At 44.4% G+C, this 23,584-nt stretch overlaps 1 protein-coding gene across 1 annotated transcript in view; it reads right to left on the minus strand.

Annotated features, from left to right (window-relative positions):
* Positions 1-726: 726 nt before the first annotated feature.
* DRAXIN (dorsal inhibitory axon guidance protein) overlaps positions 727-23,584 on the minus strand; it is a 42,627-nt gene continuing 19,769 nt past the window's right edge. Inside the window, exons 2-7 of the mRNA XM_027843792.1 lie at positions 22,134-22,566; positions 17,442-17,632; positions 13,552-13,663; positions 11,294-11,383; positions 9,302-9,391; positions 727-1,478 (exon numbers count right to left, since the gene is read on the minus strand). Coding sequence (XP_027699593.1) covers positions 1,366-1,478; positions 9,302-9,391; positions 11,294-11,383; positions 13,552-13,663; positions 17,442-17,632; positions 22,134-22,554 — 1,017 coding nt within the window. The 5' untranslated portion in view covers positions 22,555-22,566 and the 3' untranslated portion in view covers positions 727-1,365. The remainder of the gene's footprint in view (positions 1,479-9,301; positions 9,392-11,293; positions 11,384-13,551; positions 13,664-17,441; positions 17,633-22,133; positions 22,567-23,584) is intronic.

A 23,584-nucleotide genomic window follows, 5' to 3' on the forward strand; every position in this document is an offset into this window, starting at 1 on the left:
GATGTGGTCTGATCAGAGCAAAGGAAAGCAGAACTATCATTTCCCTTATTCAGGCCTTGATGGTTGTCCTTCACTATATGAAAGATGGTTCTTAGAAGAGCATTGAGGTAGCCTCTATTTCAGCAGAGAGTAGGGCTGGAGGGAATGGGCTTCCATTACATCAAGAAAGACTTAGTTTAGACATCAGAAAGGACTTCTTGGTATTAATGGTGATTGGACATTGTATGGCTGGATCCTGGACTTCCCCCAGGCCTAGAAGAAAGAGAGTTCTAGAGAATTTCCATGGATCTAGTGATTCCTAATTCAGATTTCTGGGTAAGACTGAGAATCATGTAGGTAGATTTTGTTGGGTTCTAATATGGTCCATACTTAGAATCAGCTACATGGGGGACCAAGAACTCTGACTACCAAGCACTTGGTACTCCTGGCCACCCAATTAGCTTTGCTCTGTTCTACAGTGGTGACTCCTAGCCAACTGTCTCACAAATATGTGTTTTTAGTTATAAGGACTGGACAAGTGAGTGTGGGATAGAAAAGGGAAGATTTAACTAAAAATTAGAGGAAAAATGAACTCAAAAACATGTACTCAGCAGTGATGCTGAGTTAGTAGCCTTATATTTGTACCTGAGGGACCTCATGGGATCCTTGTAAACCCACTAAGAGCTACTGGAATTTAAGCTGGAAGCTGCCAGAGGGCAGGGACCTTGTCTTCCCCAATCGCTCCGTACAGACAAACAAGCACTTATGGAGAGCTTTTTGATGAGGGGACACTGATTTAGAGAAGGAGGACAGCAAGAAGATTCTATTACTAACCCAGCCATAGACTTCACTGAGGCATATGCCTACCTCTCTCTCACCAAAGAAGCCAAAAAACACAGAAAGCAAGTAAATTTTCATCCTTTCATCCTCCCCTCCCCCAAGTTGGTACTAAATTGTCATCTTTTTCAGCAGAGCGAAGCTAACTGATGAGTTATCCCTTCCTCTCCTGTAGATACTGCCAACAGTTCACCTTTACTTCCATATGGCGGTGCAGTATTGCCTGGCGACAGTAGAGGTCACTCTTAGCGTTACCATCCATTGTAAATGGCTGAGAAAAGATGAAGGAAGAGTGTCTGGGGTAGTGGGTTGGCTGTGTTGGTGCCATTGAGCGGTCCAACGCTTCATTAAGCCCAGTGGGTCTCAAATGCCACTCTCCATTTATTCTCTTTTCATAGTTGGGACGTCCAGTTTCAGAACCTCCGACAACCATCTGGTCCACTCTTTTGTTTTTTTCCATCACTAGTTATAAATAATTTGCCCCCTTCCCCAACCTTCCAGGGCATGGTCCACAGGCAGATGGGGAAACTGGGCCAGCACCTCGGTACGCTAAACGTTAAGAAATGATCCTTGGTCCCCATTAATGGACTCTGGCTCTACACATCGTCCTTTCCTTCGAGTGACTCTTCGGTTACGGTGAAATTTGGCATAACAGCGGAGCCCTGTGCAAAGTAAACAACAGAAGAGTGAAGAAGGTGGCCATCTGTCCTGGGGGAAGAGAGAGGCTCTGTGTGTGCACACACAGTGTTTAAGTGTGCACACACGTGTATTCTCAATGGCTTTTAACGTCTTCTCTACCTCAAAATCCCATGAGTTCTTCTATAGATTAGTACTTTGCACTGGAATCTATGTCTGCCCTCTCCAAAGTCACTAACAGTTTCTTAACTGACAAACCTTATGGCCTTTTCTCAATCTTCATCCTTCTTGACTTCTCTGAAGCCTTTGGCATCGTTGATCACCCTCTTCTCCTTGACGCTCTCTTCCCTCTAGGTTTCCGTGACACTCTTCTCTCCTGGTTCTCCTACTGATTCTCAGTCTCCTTTGCTGGATCTTCACCAAGGTCCCATTCAATAACTGTGAGTGTCCCACAGGGCTCTATCCCAGGTCCTCTTCTCTTCTCCCTCTATACTGTTTAACTTGGCGATCTTATCATCTCCCAAGAATCTAATTACCATCTCCATGCTTACGATTCTCAAATCTACTTATCCAGCCCTATCTCTCTGCTGACCTCCACTCTTGCATCTCCAGCTGCCTGTTAGACATCTTGAACTGGACGTTCTGTAGATATCTTAAACTCAGCAAGTCCAAAACTGAACTCATCATCTTTCCCCCTAAATCTTCCCCTCTTCCTAACTTCCCTATTGCTGTTAAGGGTACCACCATCCTCCAGTCACCCACACTTACAACCTTTGACTCCTCATTCTCTCTGACCTCCCATATCCAATCTGTTGCCAAGGCCTGTCCATTTTGCTTTTGTAACATCTCTCTCATATGCCCTCTTCTCTTCGCTGACCCTGCCACCATCTTGGTGCATGGGCTCATCACATTATACCTGCTGGGGGCAGCTAGGTGGCGCAGTGGCTAGAGCACTGGCCCTGGATTCAGGAGGGCCTGAGTTCAAATGTGACCTCAGATACATAACATGTACTAGTTGTGTGACCCTGGGCAAGTCACTTAACCCCATTGCCCTCTTCCCCCCCCCCAAAAAAATTCATCTCACATTATACCTGCTGGTTGGATTCCCTGCCACAAGTGTCTCTCTACTCCAGTCAATGTTCCCTTCAGTTGCCAAAGTGATCTTCCTAATTACAGGTCTGACCATGTCACCTTCTTTCCCACCCCACACACCTCCATTCAATCAACTCTAGTGGCTCTCTATCACCTCCAGGATCAAATATAAAATTCTCTGTTTAGTATTCAAGGCCTTCATAACTTGTATCTCCTCCTTCCCCCATCTCCAATCTTCTTATCCCTTACCTCTCCCTCCCCCACCATGTACTCTGATTCAAGGACACTTGGCCTTCTGGCTGTACTCTACACAAAACACACCATCCTCCAACTCTGGGCATTTTCACCAAATGTCTCCCATGCCACCAATGCTCTCCTTCCTCATCTCTGCCTCTACCTCCTGGATTCCTTGGTTTCCTTCAAATCTCAGCCTAAATCCCACCATCTCTTTCCTGACTCCCCCTTAAATTCTAATGCTTTCATTTCTTGTTTGCCTCTGATTTATCCTGTTTAGAGCTTATTTGTATTTAGTTGTTTGCCTGTTGTCTCTCCCATTAGACCATGAACACCTTGAGAGCAGGGACTGTTTATTTCCTTTCTTGGTATCACCAATCCCCTTAGCACAGTGCCTGCCACATAATAGGCATTTAATAAATGCTTGTTGACTGACTGTTATGTAGAATCCATTTACTCATATTGTCAACAAAAACAGATGTTTTTTCTCTGCCCTGGACACTAAACATCTTTTCTACCTGACTTTCTGATTTCAAGACAAGGTTCCTATACTCAGGACATGAGAGATTGTTCATTAGTAGCTAGTAACTCAACTGTCTTTTCATAGATTGCTATTTAGGGGTGATGTAGACTGATTTCTCAGAGCCTACCTGCTTTTCCTCCATTTTAGTGACAGATCCTCAGGGAAACTACTCCAGGTTTAGTACATGACTTAGCTGTCTCAAAGATTTGTGCCCCGCACTAATTTTTTTTCTTGAAATATAACCCCACTTTGGCAAAGAATTGGAAATTGAGGGGAAGTCCATCAATTGGGGAATGGCTGAATAAGTTGTGGTGTATGATTGTGATGGAATACTATTGTGCTATAGGAAATGACAAGCAGGATGCTCTCGGGAAATTCTGGGAAGGCTTACATGAACCGATGTAAAGTGATATGAGCACAATCAGGAGAACATCGTATACAGTAACAAGTGTTGTACAAAAAATCAACTGTGAATGACTTAGCTGTTCTCAGAAATACAATGATCCAAGAAATTTTCAAAGGACTTAAGATGAAAATGTTATCCATCTCCAGAGAAAGAACTGATGGAGTCTGAATGCAGAATGAAGCAGACTTTTTTGGACTTTCCTTATTTTTGTTGTTGTTTTGGTCTGTGTTTTCTTTCACAGCAAGACTAATATGGAAAAATGTTTTGCGTGACTACACATGTATAATCTATATCAAATTGCTTGCCCCCAATGAGGGGGTAGGAGAGGAAGGGAGAGAGAGAGTTTGGAACTCAAAATTTAAAAAAAATGAATGTTAAAAATTATTTTTACACGTAATTGGGGAAAAAATAAAATATCAAATTAAAAACAACAACAACAGAAAGAAACATAACCCTACTTCCCCCAGGGAGGGTGCAGGGACTTAGGTCATGTGGGTCTGACTTCAGAGGGATTAACTGAGCAGATGGAGCTTTGGAAGCAGGCAGGTGGCTTGAGGGCTGGCAGCCTACCCAGGCACCCCACATATAAGGGGAAGTTGAACCACCTGCAACCTGCTGCCTTTGCTTTGATCTTGTCTGTTGTTACCAAATAGACAACAACAGGTTGGGTCTTTCACACCAGTAAAATGGTGTTGATCACCCTTTATAATAGGAGTAACAAGTACAATAGCTGGAAATAATAATAATGATAGCTAATATTTACATAGTACCTACTATGTGCTGGGCACTGTACTAAGTGCCTTACAAATATCTCATTTGATCTGCACAACAACTCTGTGAGGTAGGTGCTATTAGTACCCCCATTTTACAGATAAGGAAACTGAGGCAAAGAGAGGGTAAGTGACTTGCTCAGGGTCACACTAAGTCCCTGCCTCCTCCCTGGGGGAAATGGGGTTATGTTTCAAGAAAAAAAAAACAGTGGAGGCTACTAATCCTTGAGGCAGCTAAGTCAAGTTAAACCTGGAGTAGTTTTCCTGAGGGTTTGTCACTAAAGAGGAAAAGCAGTAAGTGTAGCAGGCCAGATTTGAATTCAAGTCTTACCAGAATAGCAAGATGTAGCAGTGGATAGAGCACCAGCACCGGGCCTGAAGTCAGTAAGACCTGAGTTCAAATCCAGTCTCAGACTCTTATTAGCTGTATGGCCCTGGGTAAGTCACTTCACCCTGTTTGCCTCAGTTTCCTCCTCTGTCAAATGAGCTGGAGAAGGAAATGGCAAACCGCTCTAGTATCTTTGCCAAGAAAACCCCAAATGGGGTCATGGAGAGTTGGACACTATTGAAATGACTGAACAATATTCTGATTCTAGTCTCAGCACTGTGCCACCTAGCTACAAAGGACATTAGACCGAACTAGTTGATTGATTACTATGATAGCACTTTTTTTGGGGGGGCTAGGCAATGGGGTTAAGTGACTTGCCCAGGGTCACACAGCTAGTAAGTGTTATGTGTCTGAGGTTGGATCTGAACTCAGGTCCTTCTGACTCCAGTGCTCTATCCACTGCACCACCTAGTTGCCCCTTGATAGCACTTTTTTAAAAAACTAGATTTGGGGTTTAATTTGTGTGGGGAACTCTCCATGAGAAAACTCTCTCTGCCAATGCCATTTCTTCTGCATCTCATTAGTCCTTCATAACAACCCCGTGAGGCAGTTGTTATTATGATCTCCATTTTTCAGGTGAGGAAATGGGGTCCCGAGAATTTAAGTGACTTGCCCAGGGTCAAGTAGCTAGCAAGTCACAGGGTCAAGATTTGAACTCAGGTCTTCCTGACTCCAAGTCTAGTGCTCTGTCCCACTGTTTCCCACTTAGCCTGATATCAGCAGATAAGTCTGAACAAAGCTTGATCGATGTGTGCATGGAGAGAGATGGGAAAGATGGTGAGAATCATGTCTTGGCCTTTCATGCTTGTGGGATCTTTTGGTATTGAAGGAGGATGAGATCTCTCCACTCCTTAGAATGACCTTCCTTGGCCAAAGTATGCAGAGACTCCCACCCCCTTTGGGGGATAACCCTCCTAGAACTCAGCAAGGCAGTCCTTGGAGAATTCTCTCTCATTGGAGTCAGACTCAAAGCCTTTCCAGACCCTACCAGAGAGCATGAACTCAGCAAGTAGAGCCTTCAAAATTCAGGCTCCCCTGTGTGCCACAAGACATCAAAGCACTTTAGTGGGGAGATGACACTCGTGAAGACCTGAGTTCAAATCTTTCAGACACTTATTAACTGGGTGATAACTTTAAGCCTCAGTTTCCAACATTTGAGAAATGAAGATATAGAAGTACCTACCTCACAGGATTGTTGTAGGGGTCAAATGAGATTATGTATACAAAATGCTTTATAAGCCTTAGCTACAAAGTGCTATATAAATAAATGTTAGCTATTATTATCAAATATGGTCGTTGACAGGGCTGGCAATAGAATCTCTGTCCTCTGACCTAAAATGCACTGCTCTTTTCACTGTTATATATGTACCTAACGGTTAACTAAAAGCCCATTTACTTAGAGAGACTTAGAAGCCTGAGATCGAAAGCTCTCCCTAAGGGATAGGGGGAAAGGTAGCAGATGTCTCCCTGGGAGGTGATGGGATAAGGGGAAGAAATGGAAGCATGCTGAGGGATATCAGGGAATATCACACTGCCATTGTAGAGGCAGAGGAAGGTCACGATGGTGTGGGGTATCAGAAGGGGTGTTCCCTGCCTCCTGCCATAGCCTGCATTCCCCTGAGGTAGCAAAGCAACAGAGACACCGGGAAGAGGGCAGAGCTGTTGTATAGAGCTGTACCTGCCACAGTGCTGAGAAGAGTGGGTGACTCCTATTTGACTCCTCTGTTTTCTTCCTGATCCTCTTTCTCTCAAGGGAGGCATGAGTTTTCAAAAGGAGCCAGTTTCTCTAATTTTTAAACTTTTTCCCCCCTAACTTTCTCTAACTCAAAGGATTCTCAAAATGTGGTCCAGGGACCCCTGTGGGTCACTGAAACCTTTTCAGAGGATCAGTGGGATCAAAACTATTTTTATAATAATATTAAGACATTTCAAATTTCTAATACAGCAAATATTGGCAGATGTAACCCACATAAACAAAAAATCTTTGGGGAGTTCTGAAGATTGTAAAGGGATCCTGAGACCAGAAAGTTTGAGCACCACTGCTCTGTCATTGTATGTCCTTGGGAAGAATGTAAAAGATGCTGGGAAGGTCTTTGGCTTTTGAAACACTTAGGTGTACAGATGTGGGCATGTGTGCACCCACACACAATCTCCCTCTCCCTATTTGACACTCTTCCTATCTCACTGGGGCATCCAGTTGATGTCTTAACACAAACCACAGGAATCTTATTGATAAGCATTTACATTACTTCCCACAATCAGGGAAAAGATTAAATGAATCTGGATCAGTGACTAGGCAGAGCCTGAAATATGAATTTATCATAAGTACTGGGAAGAGATGGGGGAAACTAGAGGAAGCTCTTCGAGCTGGAGGCTCTTGAGTAAATTTTATCCACTGACTTTTCCCCTGAAGAATGCTCAAGAGACTCCATTCTCTACTCCCAGTCCCCCAAAGGGAGAGAGAGAAGATATTGGTCAAGGAAAACTTCTCAACCATGGGACAGCTAAAAGGGGGAGCTAGGAAATACTATGCTACCTACATAATGGGGGGGTCCCAAGAAAAAGTGGCAGCTAGCTTTCCTGATAAACCAAATACCTCCAATTTATTTTCCAAGGGTACATAGATTTTTACATTCCCCACCCCCAAAATATAACTGTCCTCTGACTTAAAATTCATTTCTCTTTCCATTGTCATATATGTACCTAGGGATTCACTAAAAACCATCTACTTAGGGAAACTTAGGAGCCTGAGATAGAAAGCTCTCCCTAAAGGACAGGGGAAAAGGTAGGAGATGTTTCCCTGGGAGATGATGGGATAAGGGGAAGAAATGGAAGCATGCTGAGGGGCCTCGGGGAACTTCAGAAGTCTTTAGCCTGGGCTCCATCCTTGACCCCCCCACAACATCCTCCTACAGCTTGCTCACTTGGGAACTAGGTATAGGTGGGAAATCATTTTTGTTGAATTCTTCCCATTCTTTAAAGCCCAATTCCTATTCTCCAGGAAGCCTCCTCTCATCATCCCAATGAATCATCACCTCTTTGACTTCATATAGCTGTTTATTTTGTCACTTTGTGTGTTTATAATACATTAAAGTTTTAAAAACACTTTACATCTATTATCTCATTGGGAGATCCCTACAACTGGGTGAGTTAAGGAGCCATTTTACAAATGAGGAATAAGGACATACAATGACAGAGCAGTGGTGCTCAAACTTTCTGGTCTCAGGATCCCTTTACAACCTTCAGAACCCCCCAAAGAGTTTTTGTTTATGTGGGTTATGTCTGCCCAATATTTGCTGTATTAGAAATTTAAAATGTCTTAATATTATTATAAAAAATAGTTTTGATCCCACTGATCCTCTGAAAAGGTTTCAGTGACCCATAGGGGTCCCTGGACCACATTTTGAGAATTTAGTGATAATAATAATAATTAGCATTTATATAGCACTTTAAGGTCTACAAAGAACTTTGTGATTATTTTCTAATTTTATTCTCATGATCACTCTAGGAGGTAGGTGCTCTTATAATCCCTATTTTACAATTAGGGAAACAGGTTACTCAGGGACGCACAACTAGTAAGTGTTTGAAGCAGGACCTGAACTCAGGTCTTGTTGACCTTAGATTTAGTGTTGCATCCACCGAATTATCTACCTGTCAATATTATCTCACTAGATCCTTATAACTGAATGAGTAAAAAACTAATTTTGCAAATGAGGAATCTGAAAATCAGATAGGAATAATAATAATAATAATAATAATAATAATGATAATGATGTAAAATGTTGTAAGGTTTGCAAAGTGCTAGATTATCCCATTTGATCTTTACAACAATCTTGTGAGGTAGGCGTTATTATGATCTTCAGTTTAAAGATGAGGAAACTGAGGCAGACAAAGGTGAAATGACTTGCCTAGGGTCATACAGCTAATAATTGGCAACGGCAGCATTTGAACCCAGATCTTCCTGACTTCCAAGTCTACTAATCAACCAACCAATCAATCAACAAGCACTCATTGTCTACTGTGAGCTAGCCATCGGGGATACAGAGACAAAAATGGAGCCATCTCTGCCCTCAAGAATCTTACATGCTAGGGGCAGCTAGGTGGCACAGTGGATAGAGCACTGGCCTTGAAGTCAGGAGGACCTGAGTTCAAATCCAGCCTCAGACCAAACACTTGACACATACTAGCTGTGTGACCTTGGGCAAGTCACTTAACCCCAATTGCCAAAAAAAAAAAAAAAAAAGAAAAGAATCTCACATGCTTATAAGAACAAACAACATGTCCAAATATAATTAAATATTAAATCTACCCACTCTACCATGAGGCCTCCCAAAGTCCTGATTACGAGAAAGCAGTATGAGAAATAAGGCGTCCCGGTTCCCTCCCCGCCTTACGCCAAAGGGAACAGCAGAAGAGGAAGGCTAGAGAGGACTTACCTTCCATGCACATGCAATCATCAAAACATTTATTATTCAGGCCTCGGTTGTGAGGTTTGCAGAGATGTTCCCGTAAGTCACAGCAAGACCCTGCCAAGACATCAAGCGTGGTCAGACTGGGGCCGAGCGCCTCTCCCTGCTCTCCCCCAAGGGACTGGCCCCCTTTAAAGGACATCCATCATCTCCATGTCAGAGAGACAGCCCCAGAAGAGAGGAGAGCAGGGGCCAGCTGGCTGGAGAGGCATTGTGCTGGGCTCACTGATGGATGTTATCACCAGACACTCCCTCCTGGGAGGGCCAAGATGCCCAGCTGCTGGAGGTTGCTTATTGATCGCTGAGGAAGAACAAACTGCATGTGCCCATCTCCAGGACGAGGTCCCAGCGGAATCAGAGAATTCTATATCTAGGGAGGATCTCAGGGATCACCTAATATGGCTCTCCTCACTTGACTACTACTACTACTACTACTACTAATATAATAATCAGCATTTACATAGTGCCTAAAAGTTTGTAAAACACTTTACAAATATGATCTTATTTTTATCCTTACAACTGTGGAAGTTAGGTGCTGTTACTATCCCAACTTTACAGATGAAAAAACAGAGGCAGATGGAGGTGAAATGACTTGCCCAAGGTCACAGAGTTAGGAAGTGTCTGAGGCTGAACTTAGGTCTTCCTGATTCCAGGTCTGGTGCTCTGCAAAGAAACTGAAGGCCAAGCCAGATAGCTGTAGGACGTGTGTACCTGCATTATCAACTGTACTAATAATGTGATGATGGTCAAATTAATTCTTAAGGCATCCTCAGAGTTTTTGGCATCACAATTCCATACACATTAAGAGTGCAATACGGTTTTTAAAATGTTTTGCTCTCTTAGGCTCAGTTTTCTCACCTGTAAAATAGGACTAATAATAGCTCCTCCCTCCAGGGTTATTATGAAGATATGAGATGACCCATGTGGAGCTACTTGAATGCTAGCTATTATTACCACAAGCGGAATGAATGGCCCGTCTCCCGCCATTTCTGTGCTCGTCCCTCTCCCATAAATAGTCCGTCCCTCTCTTCCTCTTCAGCTGCCACCATCTCTTGAAGTCCCTCCCTTCCCTCAAGGTCCATCCAAGGTCTCCTCATTTCCATGAAACTCTCTGATTCCCCTTGCCAAGGAAAGGCAAGCTTTCTCCCCTCAAATTTTGCATAATTATTTTTGACAAGCCATCTCCTTTGCCTTAGTAGTCTGCCTGGTGAAGGGACAGGCAGAGGGGTAGTGAGCTTCCCCTAACCGAAGGTCTTCAAGCAGATGCTGATGGCCCCTTGGGATATCGTAAAGGGCTTCTCGGTCAGGTAGGGATTGGACTCCACAGCCCCGGAGGATCCTTCTGACCCTAAGATTCTGTTAGCTCATCCTCCCTCATATCATGGCCAATCTGGGGCTGGTCCACTCCTGCTCCTCGTTCCCATTAGATGATAAATAGGCAGGCCCCGTGTCATAGCTATCTCTGCATTCCCAACCCATAGTAGGCACTCCAAATAGATGTTTGTTGATTTGATCAAACTGGGCAAGAAGTGAAAAAAAAAAAAGAATCAACCAGTTGTTTGGTTTCCATGACACCAAAACCTTTTTGAATCCCATCCCATCCCCACCATGTGACAAGCAGGAACAATTAGCAATGGAAAACAGCTGTCAAATTTGCTTTGTGACGGGCTTGACAGCCACCATAGTCAAACAGGTGGCTGCATAAACGCAGGCTTCATTCATCCCTCCCTGAAGATCTGTTGCCTGGGTGACGGGATGAGGACAGAACTTGGCCCCACTCATCTCAAACAGGAAATAGTCAAGAGAGAGGAAATTCATACTCTTAACAGAGGCCATCTCCAGTTTTGCCATCCTTAGGGGGGCATGGGCCCTCCTCAGTAGGCTTGAGAGCCCCCTCCCCCTTCCCCTCTCCACCCTATTCCCTATAGAAGATTCCCTGGTGTGATGGAGAGGGAGTACCTGGGAGACAGTCAAGGTGATGGTCACAGGGCTCCTCTCTAGCTGCTGAAGTTTCATTGCCGTAGCCTGGGCTTTTACTCTGATGTTTCTCTGAAAAGGAGAACATGGGTGAGAAAGCTGACAGACAGATCCCTCTTCCCCCTCCCTTCCTCCCTGGCAAGCTGCTGCCGAGAGTGTGGGGGACCGGCATCCCCCAGTCCTGTCCCTGGTTCATCTTCAGGCTTGCCATGGAACTTTGGGGATTGTTAGAGCCGGCTGGAAGAATCCCAGAATGGCAGAATGTGAGGGCTGGAAGGGACCGTGGAGGTCATCATATGAAAGGAATCCCTGCAACACATACCTGGACCTTAGAGAAAGCCAGTTACAGAAACAGAGAATCTGGGGCGGGGAGGATTCTTAGAGATCAGTGTGTCCAACCATCTCGTTTGATAGAGAAAGCAAGTGAGGCCTAGACACATTCTTGGATATTGCAGGCTGTCTCCCTGCCTATGGTAGAGGGGAATCAGGAAGGTAGTTTATTAATCTCTAGGAGTCTCTGAGAGGATTTTTGTGATATGGTTAGGGAGTAATATAACATTAAGATCTCATGCTTCTGAAATGGAGATATATATATATTTTTTAATTTTGGAGGCAATGGGGGTTAAGTGACTTGCTCAGAGTCACACTGCTAGTAAGTGTCTGAGGTCAGATTTGAACTCAGGTCCTCCTGACTCCAGACCTGGTGCTCTATCTACTGTGCCACCTAGCTGCCCCTGAAAGGAACATTTCTATGCAGTGAAAAGGTAGTTTCTCTCAGTTCAGAACTGTGAGCAACTTGGATCATTTGCCTTAAATCAATCAAGCATTAAATGCATGTGGAGGGGCAGGCACTGGGTATTTGGAGATAAAAAGGAAACTGTTCCTGCCTTCAAGGAGCTTACATTTTATCAGAGAGATAACAATTATATATGGAAACACATATGTATGTGTGAAAATAAATAAGGATAGTTTGGAGGTGGAGGATGAAGAATTTTGAAGGAAATTAGAGATTCTAAGAGGTAGGAGTGGGGAGAAAGGTCATTCCAGGAATGGGGCACAGCCTGTGTAAAAGTATGGAGAGCACAATTTCTGTTAGTTTCTATATATTTCTGCACTATACAATATAATTGCATTATAGTCCCAAATAGCAATATTTCTAGGCAGCTAGATGTCTCAGTAGATAGAGTACTGGGACTGAAATCAGGAAGATACAATTTCAAATCCTGCCTCAGACCCTGCCTAGCTCTACAACCCTGGGCAAGTCACTTTAACCACTGTCTGCCTCAGTTTCACCATCTGTAGAATGGAGATAATAATAGCACCTACCTTCTAGGATGAAATGAGATAATATTTGTAAAATGCTTCGCAGACCTTAAATTTTTATATAAATGCTAGGTATTCTATGGACCTAGACTCATTGGGAGCATAAAAGAGACATGCTATGTCTTGAGTTATAGATTGACCTCTTATAGATTGGTCTTTGAGCTCTTTTACAGACAGACCTCAGTAGTAGTCAGTGTATAAAAATGTTTAAATGAACCCCAGAAACAAGATAGAAAGTATTGAAGATAGAGTCACTATTTGTTGCTGATTTCAAGGTCTGGGTCATTTTGTAGGGCTGTGACAGGGGGTGGAGTGGAAAGAACAGTAGATTTGGACCTAGAGAGTATCTGAGCTAGAATCCTGGTTCTGCCACTTACGAGTGACCTTGGGGAAGTCACATCCCTCTCTTGTGCTCAGTTTTCTCAGTCTCCCAGAGTATCAGCTTTCTCATCTGTAAAATAAGGGCCTCTGAGGCCCATTCCAGCTCTCAACCTTAGGAACGAATCTGAAAGGCTAGCACGCAGAAGAAAGATCAGACTTGTTCTAATCAGCCCCAGAGAGCAGAACTAGGAGCAGCAGGCAGAGGTTATAGAGAGAAGGTTTTCAACTTGATATTAGGGAGAAACTTCCTCATGATTGGAGCTGCTCCTTAGTGGAGCAGGCTGCCCTCCAAGTAGAGGTTAAATGGCTTCTCCAAGCAGAGTTTGGATGGCTGTTCATCAGGGATACTAGAGAGGGGATTCTTTTTCAAGTACAGGCTAGATTCACGGCCTTTGAGGTCCCTTCCCAACTTCGAGATTCTGTTATTCTGTGAATCAGATTCCCTCCTTCTGGCCTCAAGGCCTAACAGGGGAAAAAAGCACGGGTGAAGTCAAACTAGGGATGAGTCGTGAGGAGGAAAAGCAGGGAAGATATACCTTTCTTCTTAGCAGAGGGCCACATGTCAGGTTTTAAGTCTTCATAATCAGTCCAGTCAAACAAAGCCATGTCCAGGGTGGGCATCACATCTCCATCAGGCCTTATCCAAGCCTGGAGAAGACAAGGTAGAAAGATCAATAAACTATATTGGTTCAAAACATCAGAATTACCCAGAAAACCTGGAAAGCCTTGCATGGGCTGGTGCAAAGTGAAATGGACTGTGTACAAAATAACAGCAGTGTTGTAAGGTGATCAGCTATGGATAACTTAGCCATTCTCAGCAACACAACAATCCAAGATAACTCTGAAGGATTTATGATGAAGAATGCTATCCATCCTCAGAGAAAGAACTGATGGTATCTGAATGCAGATGGAAGCATACTTTTTTTACTTTCTTTATTTTTCTTGAGTTTATCTTTCACAACATGACTATTAGGGATATATTTTGCATGACTACACATGTATAACCTATATAGAATTGCTTGCCTTCTCAATGGGGGTGGGGGTGGGGAAGGAGGAAGGGAGAGAATTTGGAACTCAAAGTTTTAAAACGAATGTTAAAAATTGTTTTTACATGTAACTGGGGAAAAATAAAATACTAAATTAAAAAACAACAACAACAAAAAAAAATCAGAATTAGAGAAACCAAGGCTACAAAGGAGGGACCAGTGGATCATTAATAAAGCATCTCAGACCAAGAGGGATCCTTATGGCTACCCTGGTTCACTCTGGACCCCAAAAGTCACTTTGGTTATAGGGTCTTTGCAGCCACAAGGAGTTATTCATTGGTCAGGGTGCCTGATGTCTAAATGGAGTAACACCACTGGATTATGTTGATCACAAAGTGAATTATTCATTAGCATCTAGGAGGAATAGCCACATCTCACTCCCTTCCTTTAAATTATGGGTTCTCAACATATTTTGGCATCCTAGATCCTGTGGATGTTGTCTGGTGAAGCCTCTGGATCCCTTCATAGAATGATGGGTTTTTGTTATTGTTATTGTGATGGCTTTTTTTTTATTTTGTTTTGTTTTTTTTGTTTTGTTTTTGGTGAGGCCATTGGAATTAAATGACTTGCCCAGAGTCACACAGCTAGTGAGTGTTATGTGTCTGAGGCCGGATTTGAACTCAGGTCCTCCTGATTCCAGGGCTGGTGCTCTATCCACTGCACCACCTAGCTGCCCCACAGAATAATGTTTTTAAATACTTAAAACACATAGGGATTACAAAGAAAAACAATACATTGAAATATCCTGAAAATTTAACAATCAGCTCAAGCAGCTGGATTTGGCTTCAGCATACTCCTTTAATATGATGTAGACTGATCTGTGTAACTGTTAGTAGGTCCCTTTAGTAAGGCCTTTTTGGGCCCCTTTTTTTGACCCCCTTCAAAAAGGAGGAACGTTCTGATGAACTGAGGACACCCAGGTTCTAGTCTTGGTCATACCAACTAGTGGTATGACCTTGGGCAAGTCAATTCCTGCCTCTATTAATAGTTTAATAAAATATTAAAAAAACAAGTCTTCAGACCTAAAATGATGAAATCTTGCCTTAGACCTTGATGGAGACAGCCTAGGACCCTGAGCCCAAGAGCACTGGCAATGGCAAGACTCTTAGACCACTTAGCCCTAGTGCCCACTCAGTCCCTGCAGCCAAGAAATCAACTCTTAGGACAACTGTACAGGTCTCATATCCCTTGTCTCCTCAGCTTCCAAAGCCTCAGAAAAGAAAGTTTTTGTCACTAAAATCCTTGGCAATGCTGAATGGCTCGATATCAAAAATGGATATGGTTTAATCAGTGGGAATGATGTTAAAGATGAGACATTACTATTTGCTTTATGCTGTCTATAGTTGGCATCCTATAGATTTGTTTGCATGTTGACTTCCCCAGTAGACTGTAAGCTCCTTGAGGGCAGGGACTGTCTTTGGTGTCATTTTGTACCCCCAGCACTTAGCACAGGGCTTGACACACAGTAAGGGCTTAAGAAATGTTTATTGATTGATTTATTGATTAATTGATTGCTTTGTGTCTTCCCCCCAAGGACTATGGGACCTTTCCATCTGTCTCACAGCTGAAACCTACGTGTTTTTCCTCCATGTTAGAGCGCGAGTTCCTTGAGAGCCATCGGTTGTCTAGCCCAACCTTCTCTTTTTGCAGACAAGAAGTAGCCAGTTCCACGCCCTCATTTTACAGAGGAGGAAGCCTCCGTGCAGACACGGGAATTGACTTGCCCAGAGTCACATCATTAGTCAGGGACAGAGTCAAGGCTGGAACCAGCGTCTCCCCAGTTCAGCGCGTTCCTTCCTCTTGATCAAAGAAGGGGCCCGAAGAAGCAAAGGGACTTACTAAAGGTCACACAGGTCACTCTGGGTCATGTTAAAGGACCGTCCTGGAGGCAGCTCCCACCTGCTTGAGTGGATCGTTTAATTTTCAGTATGAACACTTACACTTCAGAAATCAGCAAACGTTTCAAATCGGGGCTTGATATGTTGTTTTGTTGATGGCCAGACTTAAGAAAATGGTGGACAAAATGTTAATAATGCTGATTAAACAAAAACAAGTGTTCTGTGCACAATTTTTTGGAGAGCCAGTTGTTAAGCATTTTCCAGCACACTCCTGGATCCAAAGCTCCCACCGTATGAGCCAGACTTTGCTCTACTGTGACTCAGAATTCTTGAATTCAAGTGCTGCACTAGCCTCAACCTCCTCAGGGTCAGAGATTACAATCATTCAGCTTAATTCCTTCATTTTACAGTTGTTCAGTTGAGTCCGATTCTCCATCACCCCATTTAGGGTTTTCTTGGCAGAGATACTGGTTTCCATTTCCTTCTCCAGCTCATTTGACAGATGAGGAAACTGAGGCAAACAGGGTGAAGTGACTTGTCCAGGGTCACACAGCTAGTAAGTATCTGAGGCTGGATTTGAATTCAGGTCTTCTTGATCCCAGGCCTGGTGTTCTATCCTCTGCACACCCAGCTGCCCTCATTTTACAGAGGAGAGGCTAAATAACTTGCTTGAGGTTACACAATTCACGAGCAGCAGAACCAGGATTCAAACTCAGGTCCCATGACTTTAGTATTCTTTCCACCAGATGTGTGCAAACAAAGCTTTCCTCAGCCTGACAGGGAGTCAGTCGCTTGATCTTTTATGCAAAGAATAGAACAACTAACCTTCAGTCCTTCCTTAGGGTCCTGAGAAACAGAGACCCTGGAGTCCTACCCTTCTCCTTCTGGCTCTGGGGAGTATCCTTTCCCCAAGATCATTTTCCCTTTCCTAACACTCTTCCCTCCCTCCTTTCAGAACAGAAGCCTCTTAAGAGTCTGGGGAAACCTAGGGATCCCTTCTTAGAATCATATTTTTAAATGTATAAAATAAAATATAGAGTATTATAATGGGAACCAATTATGTTAAAATGGAATTATCAAAATAGATATTTTTTAAGGTTCGTAGACTCCAGGCATATTCTATGTTGCTGAGACCTGGTTTCTAACCCTGGCTCTGTTACTGACAAGTGGTGTGACCCTGGGCAAGTCCCCTCTCTCCTCTTAGTTTCCTCCTCCTCTTAGGCATTCAGGTGGTGCAGTAGATAGAGCCTTGGACCTGGATCCAGGAAGTCCTCGGTTCAAATCTAGCCTCAGACATTCCCTGCTGTGTGACCCTGTACGCTCTTAACCACTGTCTGCCTCAGTTTTCTTATGTACAAGATGGAGATAAATAATAGCACCAGGATTCTTGTGAGGATAAAAATGAAATATCTGTAAAGTGCTTTGCAAGCTTCATGTATGATAAAATGCTAATCATTATTATTATTATTATTATTAAAACAAAGGGGCGGAACAGAATACTCTCTCAGGGCACTTCCATGTTGTGGGTCTCTGATTCCTTACCAGGGGCCGTGGGGATGTAACAGGAAGGACTGGCGATTCTTCAGTGGATGCCGCCGTCTCAAATGTGGTCAAGAACAGGATGGTGGGGGCCAAGCTAGTGGATGATTCTTCCATTGGGCCATTGGGTGCCAGGTCCTCAGAGAGTTCCACCTTTTTGATCAAAGAGCTGGGCTTTGGATCCAGACTTCTGCCTATGGAAGAGGACAGTGATATTGGAGTCATTTAAGGACCCTCTTTCCATGCTACAATGACCAGTCAGGGTCAACTAGGCAACCTCCCTAGAGGTCTCAGACACTCAGGATTGGAAGGGACCTCAGAGGAATCTAGTCCAGCCCAGCCCAGAGAAATGATTCCCTTAATGTCTTAGCCAATGAGTCGTCATCCTGCCTGTTCTGAGCTAAGAGGGCACGTGCAGTAATGGAGGGGAGGAGAAATGAAGACTTTGGGGAAGACAGCAGCAGCAGAGAGAGAGAGAGAGAGAGCGACCCAAGGGCACTGGCAGGTAATGTAGTTGGGTGTGGTCTAATTTTGAAAAAAGTTGAAGAGCAAGTAACTATATCCCTAGGTCTTTTTCTCAGGTAAAAAAGGTCTTTGGCTTCAACACCTGGACAATAGGACTAGTTTAGAGAACCTAGCCTTAAAAAAAGCCCCTAGAACTGTGAAATGTCACAATGTGGGAGGGATCTCAGCACAGAATGTTAGAACTAAAAAAAAAAAAAAAAACCAGAGAATGTCAGAGTTGGGAGGGACCTTAGAACAGAGAATGTCAAAGAACATAAGAGAGATGTTAGACATGATATAGTCTAACCCCCTCATTTTCCAGAAGAGAAAATTGAGGCCTAAAGAGCTGATATGATTTGTCTAGGGTTCCCCCTTCCCTTTGAGCCAGGAGCAAAGCCCACCTGTGCTACAGCGCCCTCAGTCACACCACACAGTTCCTACTTTAGTTTTATCCCACTTTAGTGTCCTTGACTTTTATGATAGAATTATTATAGTTGACAGATGGAGTCAATTAAATTAAAATGACTGGCACAGGAAGATTACAGAAACAAAATTCCTTTCTCCTCAGAGCTTAGCACTGTGCCTGGCACATAGTCAGCTCTTAATAAACATCTGTGGCCTTCCTGAGCAGCCCAGCAGAGATGGTGGTGGGGATTCCGAGGGTGCCGGGCTTGTCATCAGTGGTCCCAGCTTTGGGACCTCTTCCCTCCTTCCTTCCTTCCTTCCTTCCTTCCTTCCTCTTTCTTTTCTCTGTCTCTCTGTCTCTTCTCTCTGTCTCTTCTCTGTCTCTCCTCTGTCTCCCTCTCTATCTCTCTGTCTCTCTGTCTCTCTCTCTCTGTGTCTCTTTCTCTCTCCCTCCCTCCCTCTCTTCTCTCTCTCTGTTTCTTCTCTGTCTCTCCTCTCTCTGTCTCTCTGTCTCTGCCTCTGTCTCTCTCTCTCTCTCTGTCTTTCTCTCCTTCCCTCCCTCCCTTTCACTTCCTCCCTTCCTCCCTCTCTTCTCTCTCTCTCTGTCTCTTCTCTCTCTCTCCTCTCTGTCTCTGTCTCTCTTTCTCTTTCCTTCTTCATTTTACAGCTGAAGAAGCCGAGGCCAGCATCCCCAATCCTTCTCAAATGCTCAGTATCCAAACCAACTGTTTGTAAGAGCTGCTCAACCTAGAAACAGCCCCAGGCTGAGATTCCGGGCTGAGGAGAAGCCAGGCTTGGCTGGGCTCGGCAGATCTGAATCGTTTCAGGATGCCAGGGAGAGAGAATGGGCTTGGGGCGGGGGGAGGGCGGGCAGCAGACACTACATCCTCCCTGTGTGATTTGCATTTTCTCATTCCACCAGTAGATCTTGTCTGGCTGTGCATGGAGGGTGATGCCAAAGACATCTGTTTGTTGTCACACTTGAAGACATCCAGGGGGAAAAAAACTCCGTCTTTTGTTGCAAAAGCATTTAGAGCTGCCTGGCAAGAGCCTTGCCTGAAGCCTGCCAGCTTCCGTTTGGTGAATTCAACTGACTTGGAGCAAGAAAGCCCCTTTCCTGGAAAAGATCTGAGTGACACCTCCCTCTGTGGGGTCCGATGCATCTATAAGCAGCACGTAGAACGAGGCCTAGTTAGTGTTTTGTATATTGATGTGGCAGAGTGAAATGAGCACTGGATTTAGAGTCGGGAGGATCTGGGTTCAAATCTTGCCTTTACTGCCTAAGTGACCTTGGGCAAGTCCGTTTTCCAGGCCTTAGGTTTCCCCATCTGAAAACTGAAGGAGTTTGGACAAGCTGATCTCCTAGTGGCTTATAGTTCCAGCAGGCAGAAGAAGTATCCACAAAGAAAAGTCAAATTAGTAACGGTTATCATTTACATAATGCTTTAAGGTTTATAAATTGCATCACAGGTGTTAACTTTTTTGATCCTCACAACAATCGTGGGAGTTAGGTGCTAATTGTTATCTCCCTTTTTCCAGTTTAAAAAACTGAGGCAGACAGAGGTTAAGTGACTTGCCTAGAGTCACAAAGCTAGAAAGTATCTGAGGTAGGATTCAAACTCAGATCTTCCTGAATCCAGGCCCAGTGCTCTATCCACTGAGCCACCAAGCTGCCCACCTTGATTTAGGAGAGGCCTCGGTTTAAACCCTCCCTCTAGTGATGGGATCCTGGAGAAGTAATTTTCTGAACATCAGTTTTCTCATCTGTAAGATGGGGGTGATATATTTTCCCCTTAATTTTAGCGCTTCCCCTCTGTTGACTATGTCCAATTTATGCTATGCATTTCTTATTTGTACGTAGTTGTTTATGTGTTGTCTCTCTCGTTAGACTGGGAGCATCTCGAGGACAGGGACGTCTCTTGCCTTTCTGTGTCTCCCTAGCATTTAGCACAGAGCCTGGTACACAGTAGGTGCTTAATAAATGCTTGTTCCCTTCCCTCTCTCCCCCCTCCATTTACACTCTGCCATGAGGTATAAGAACAAGGCATTTGACATCAGAAGCCCCCAGTTGAAATTGGACTCCAATATTTACTATCAATAAATCAAGAAGCATTTATTAAGTGCCTACCACAGGCCAGGCAACACGCTAGGTGCTGCTCTCTACCGGCATGATCTTGGCCAAGTGACTTACCCTCCTGGAGCCTGAGTTTGACTATCTGTAAGGTGAAGGAAGGGTGTGGATACCAGGCTCCGGGATCACCTGAAGGAACTGAGGATGTTTAGCCTGGAGAAGGACACACATGGGAGCCAAAGATTGGGGAGGGAGGGAGGGAAGGAGGGATGGCCGTTTTCAAGTCTAACTGCCCTATGGAAAAGGGATTAAGGGATTAAGATTTGTTCTGCTGAGACCCCATAAGGCAGAGCTCAGAACAATGGGGGAAGGGTGCCAAGAGCTAGATTTAGGCTTGATGGCAAGAAAAAAATCACCCGTCTGCCTCAATTTCCCCATCTGTAAAAATGGAGATAATAACACCACCTACCCTCCAGAGTTGCTGTGAGGCTCACAAGATATTTATAAAGTTATTTGCAAAGCTCTATAAATGCTCTTCATGACCCCATTTGGGGTTTTCTTGGCCGAGATATTGGAGTGGTTCCTGCTCTAGCACATTTTACTTTATTTTATTTTATTTTTTTTGGTTAGGCAATGGGGTTAAGTGACTTGCCCAGGGTCACACAGCTAGTAAGTGTTATGTGTCTGAGGCTGGATTTGAACTCAGGTCCTCCTGAATCCAGGGCCGGTGCCCCAAACCAGCACATTTTACAGATGAGGACACTGAGGCAAGCAGGGTTAAGTGACTTACCTCAGGTCACATAGTTAAGTGTCTGAGGATGCATTTGAACTCACTCAGATCTTCCTGACTCCAGGCCAGGCCCTGTATCCATCGGGCCATCTAGTTGCCCCTCCTAAAAATTATGACCGAATGTCATATGAAATGAGGGGAAATGAGGAGCTCCAGGAGGTAGGAGATCCCCTTTATTGGATATCTCCAAGTAAAGGCTCAAAAGAAATACAGCAAGGTAGATGGGAAGGGATTTCAGTGGTCATCTAATCCAGCTCCCTCATTTTGTAGAGGAGGGAACTAGCTGGACTGGCTAGCAGTTAACTGTCCAACTAGTTAGCTAGCTAACTACCCAGAGGGGACATGACTTGACCAAGGTGACAGGGAGAGCTGGGGAGGGATAATATGGCACAGTCAGGATTTGAACCCAGGTCCCCTGAATCCAAACCAAGCATCTCTCGTTCTGGCACGGTTTGGAATAACTGTCCTCAAAGGCCCCTTCTCCTCTAGGTTCTATGACGCTACAGATGGGTTAAAGGAGATCATTTTTGGTGTCCTCCACACCTTTAGTAGTCTGGCGAAGCCTACGGACCCCTTCTCAGAAGCACACTTTAAAATGCATCAGTTCAGTCACATAGGATTACAAAGGGTAGTGAAAAGAAAGAGGTCATTTTTTCTGCATCGAAGTTCATGGATCCCCTGAAACCTAGCCATGAGTCCATGGACCTCCAGGTTAAGAAACCCTGAATTAGACCGCCTTAAGGTCCCATCTCCCTCTCAACACCAAGAGCCTGTATTTCCCCATCCAATACACACACACACACACACACACACACACACACACACACACGCATGTACACACATGCGCACACGCGCACACACACACACACACACACACAGGTAACAGCAGCAAAGTCGGGGTGAACCAAGGGGCTGGCTCAGATACCTCGATGTTGCTTCCCTCTGTCCCTCCTCCTCTTCTGCTCTCTGGTGTGTTTCCTCCCTCTTTCAAACTGATTGTCCCTCTCAGGGTAGGGAAACTCAAAGCCCAGAAACACGTCCTTATCCTGCAGCAGGCCGGACGGGCCCTGGACAGCCAGCATGCCCTCTCCACCAGGGAGCATCCCTGGCAGCCTGGAGGCGCCGGCTTGGTCTGGTACGTGGGCCCTGCCCTTCTTGTTCAGTCCATGCTTCCTGGGGTGCCGGGGCCGGGGCTGCCACAGCTCTGGGCTCTGCTGATTGATGTTATTCTCTGGGACGTTGCTTTCCTTAGGAGCAGACTCCAGAGCGCCTGTGAAGCTTGGACCCGTGAGGACCAGGATCCAGAGGAGAAGCACCGGGGAAAAGCAGCTGGCAGATGCTGCCATGGCCCTTGGCCCCTGCAATGAGATCAATAGAATACACATTGAGTCAGAGGTAATCAATCAGCAAATATTTTCTGTGCACCTACTATGCGCCAGGCAACTCTCTAAGATTCTAAATTACAGAGATAAATACTCCATCTCTCAACTCCAGACGTTTTCACTGGTTGTCTCTCATGTCTGGAATTTTCTCCCTCTTCATTTCCTGGCTTCCCTGGTTTGCTTCAAGTTCCAGCTAAAATCCCACCTTCTACGGGAAGTCTTTCCTGGTTGCCCCTTAATTCTATGCCTCCCTCCTGTTGATTATGTCCAATTTATTCTGTATGTAGCTTGTTTGTACTTGGTTGTTTGACTGCTGACTCACTCATTAGGCTGTAAGCTCCTTGAGGCCAAGGATTATTTTTTGCCTTTCTTTATACATATCCCCAGCACTTAGCACAGGGCCTGGCACATAATAGGTGCTTAATAAATGTTTATTGACTAATTGATTGATCTGGTTGGTAGAGGGAGTTCCCTTATAAGGATGTCCACATACCAGTGAAATTAGAAGTTTGGTTCACCAAATAAAAAAGGTTCCAGGCACTAAACATTTCTTAAGTCTATGATCCCATATGTAACCTTAGACAAATTCTTTAACATCCTTGGACCTTAGTTTCCTCAACTGCAAAATGCACCAGCTAGTTGGGCCTGAAGTCAGAAAGACCTGAATTCAAATCCTTACTCAGATGCTTACTAGCCGTATGACCCTGGGCAAGTCACCCTGTCTGCCTCAATTTTTTCCATCTGTAAAAATGGGGATCATAACACCACCTACCCTCCCAGGGTTGTTGTGAGACTCATATAATATTTGTAAAATTATTTGCAAACCTCTACAAATGTTAGAAATTATGATTAAAATGGGAGGGGGTGGTGGACTTAATGGTTTTTGAGGTTCTTTCTCAGCTCTAAATCTATGCTCCTATGGGTAACCTTGGTAAATTCACATAACCTTTGGGGTCTCAGTTTTCTTGTCTGTAAAATAGGAGGGTATCTTCTA

Source organism: Vombatus ursinus, unplaced genomic scaffold (assembly GCF_900497805.2).
Source record: "Vombatus ursinus unplaced genomic scaffold, bare-nosed wombat genome assembly UNPS02014932.1, whole genome shotgun sequence".
Lineage (NCBI taxonomy): Eukaryota > Metazoa > Chordata > Mammalia > Diprotodontia > Vombatidae > Vombatus > Vombatus ursinus.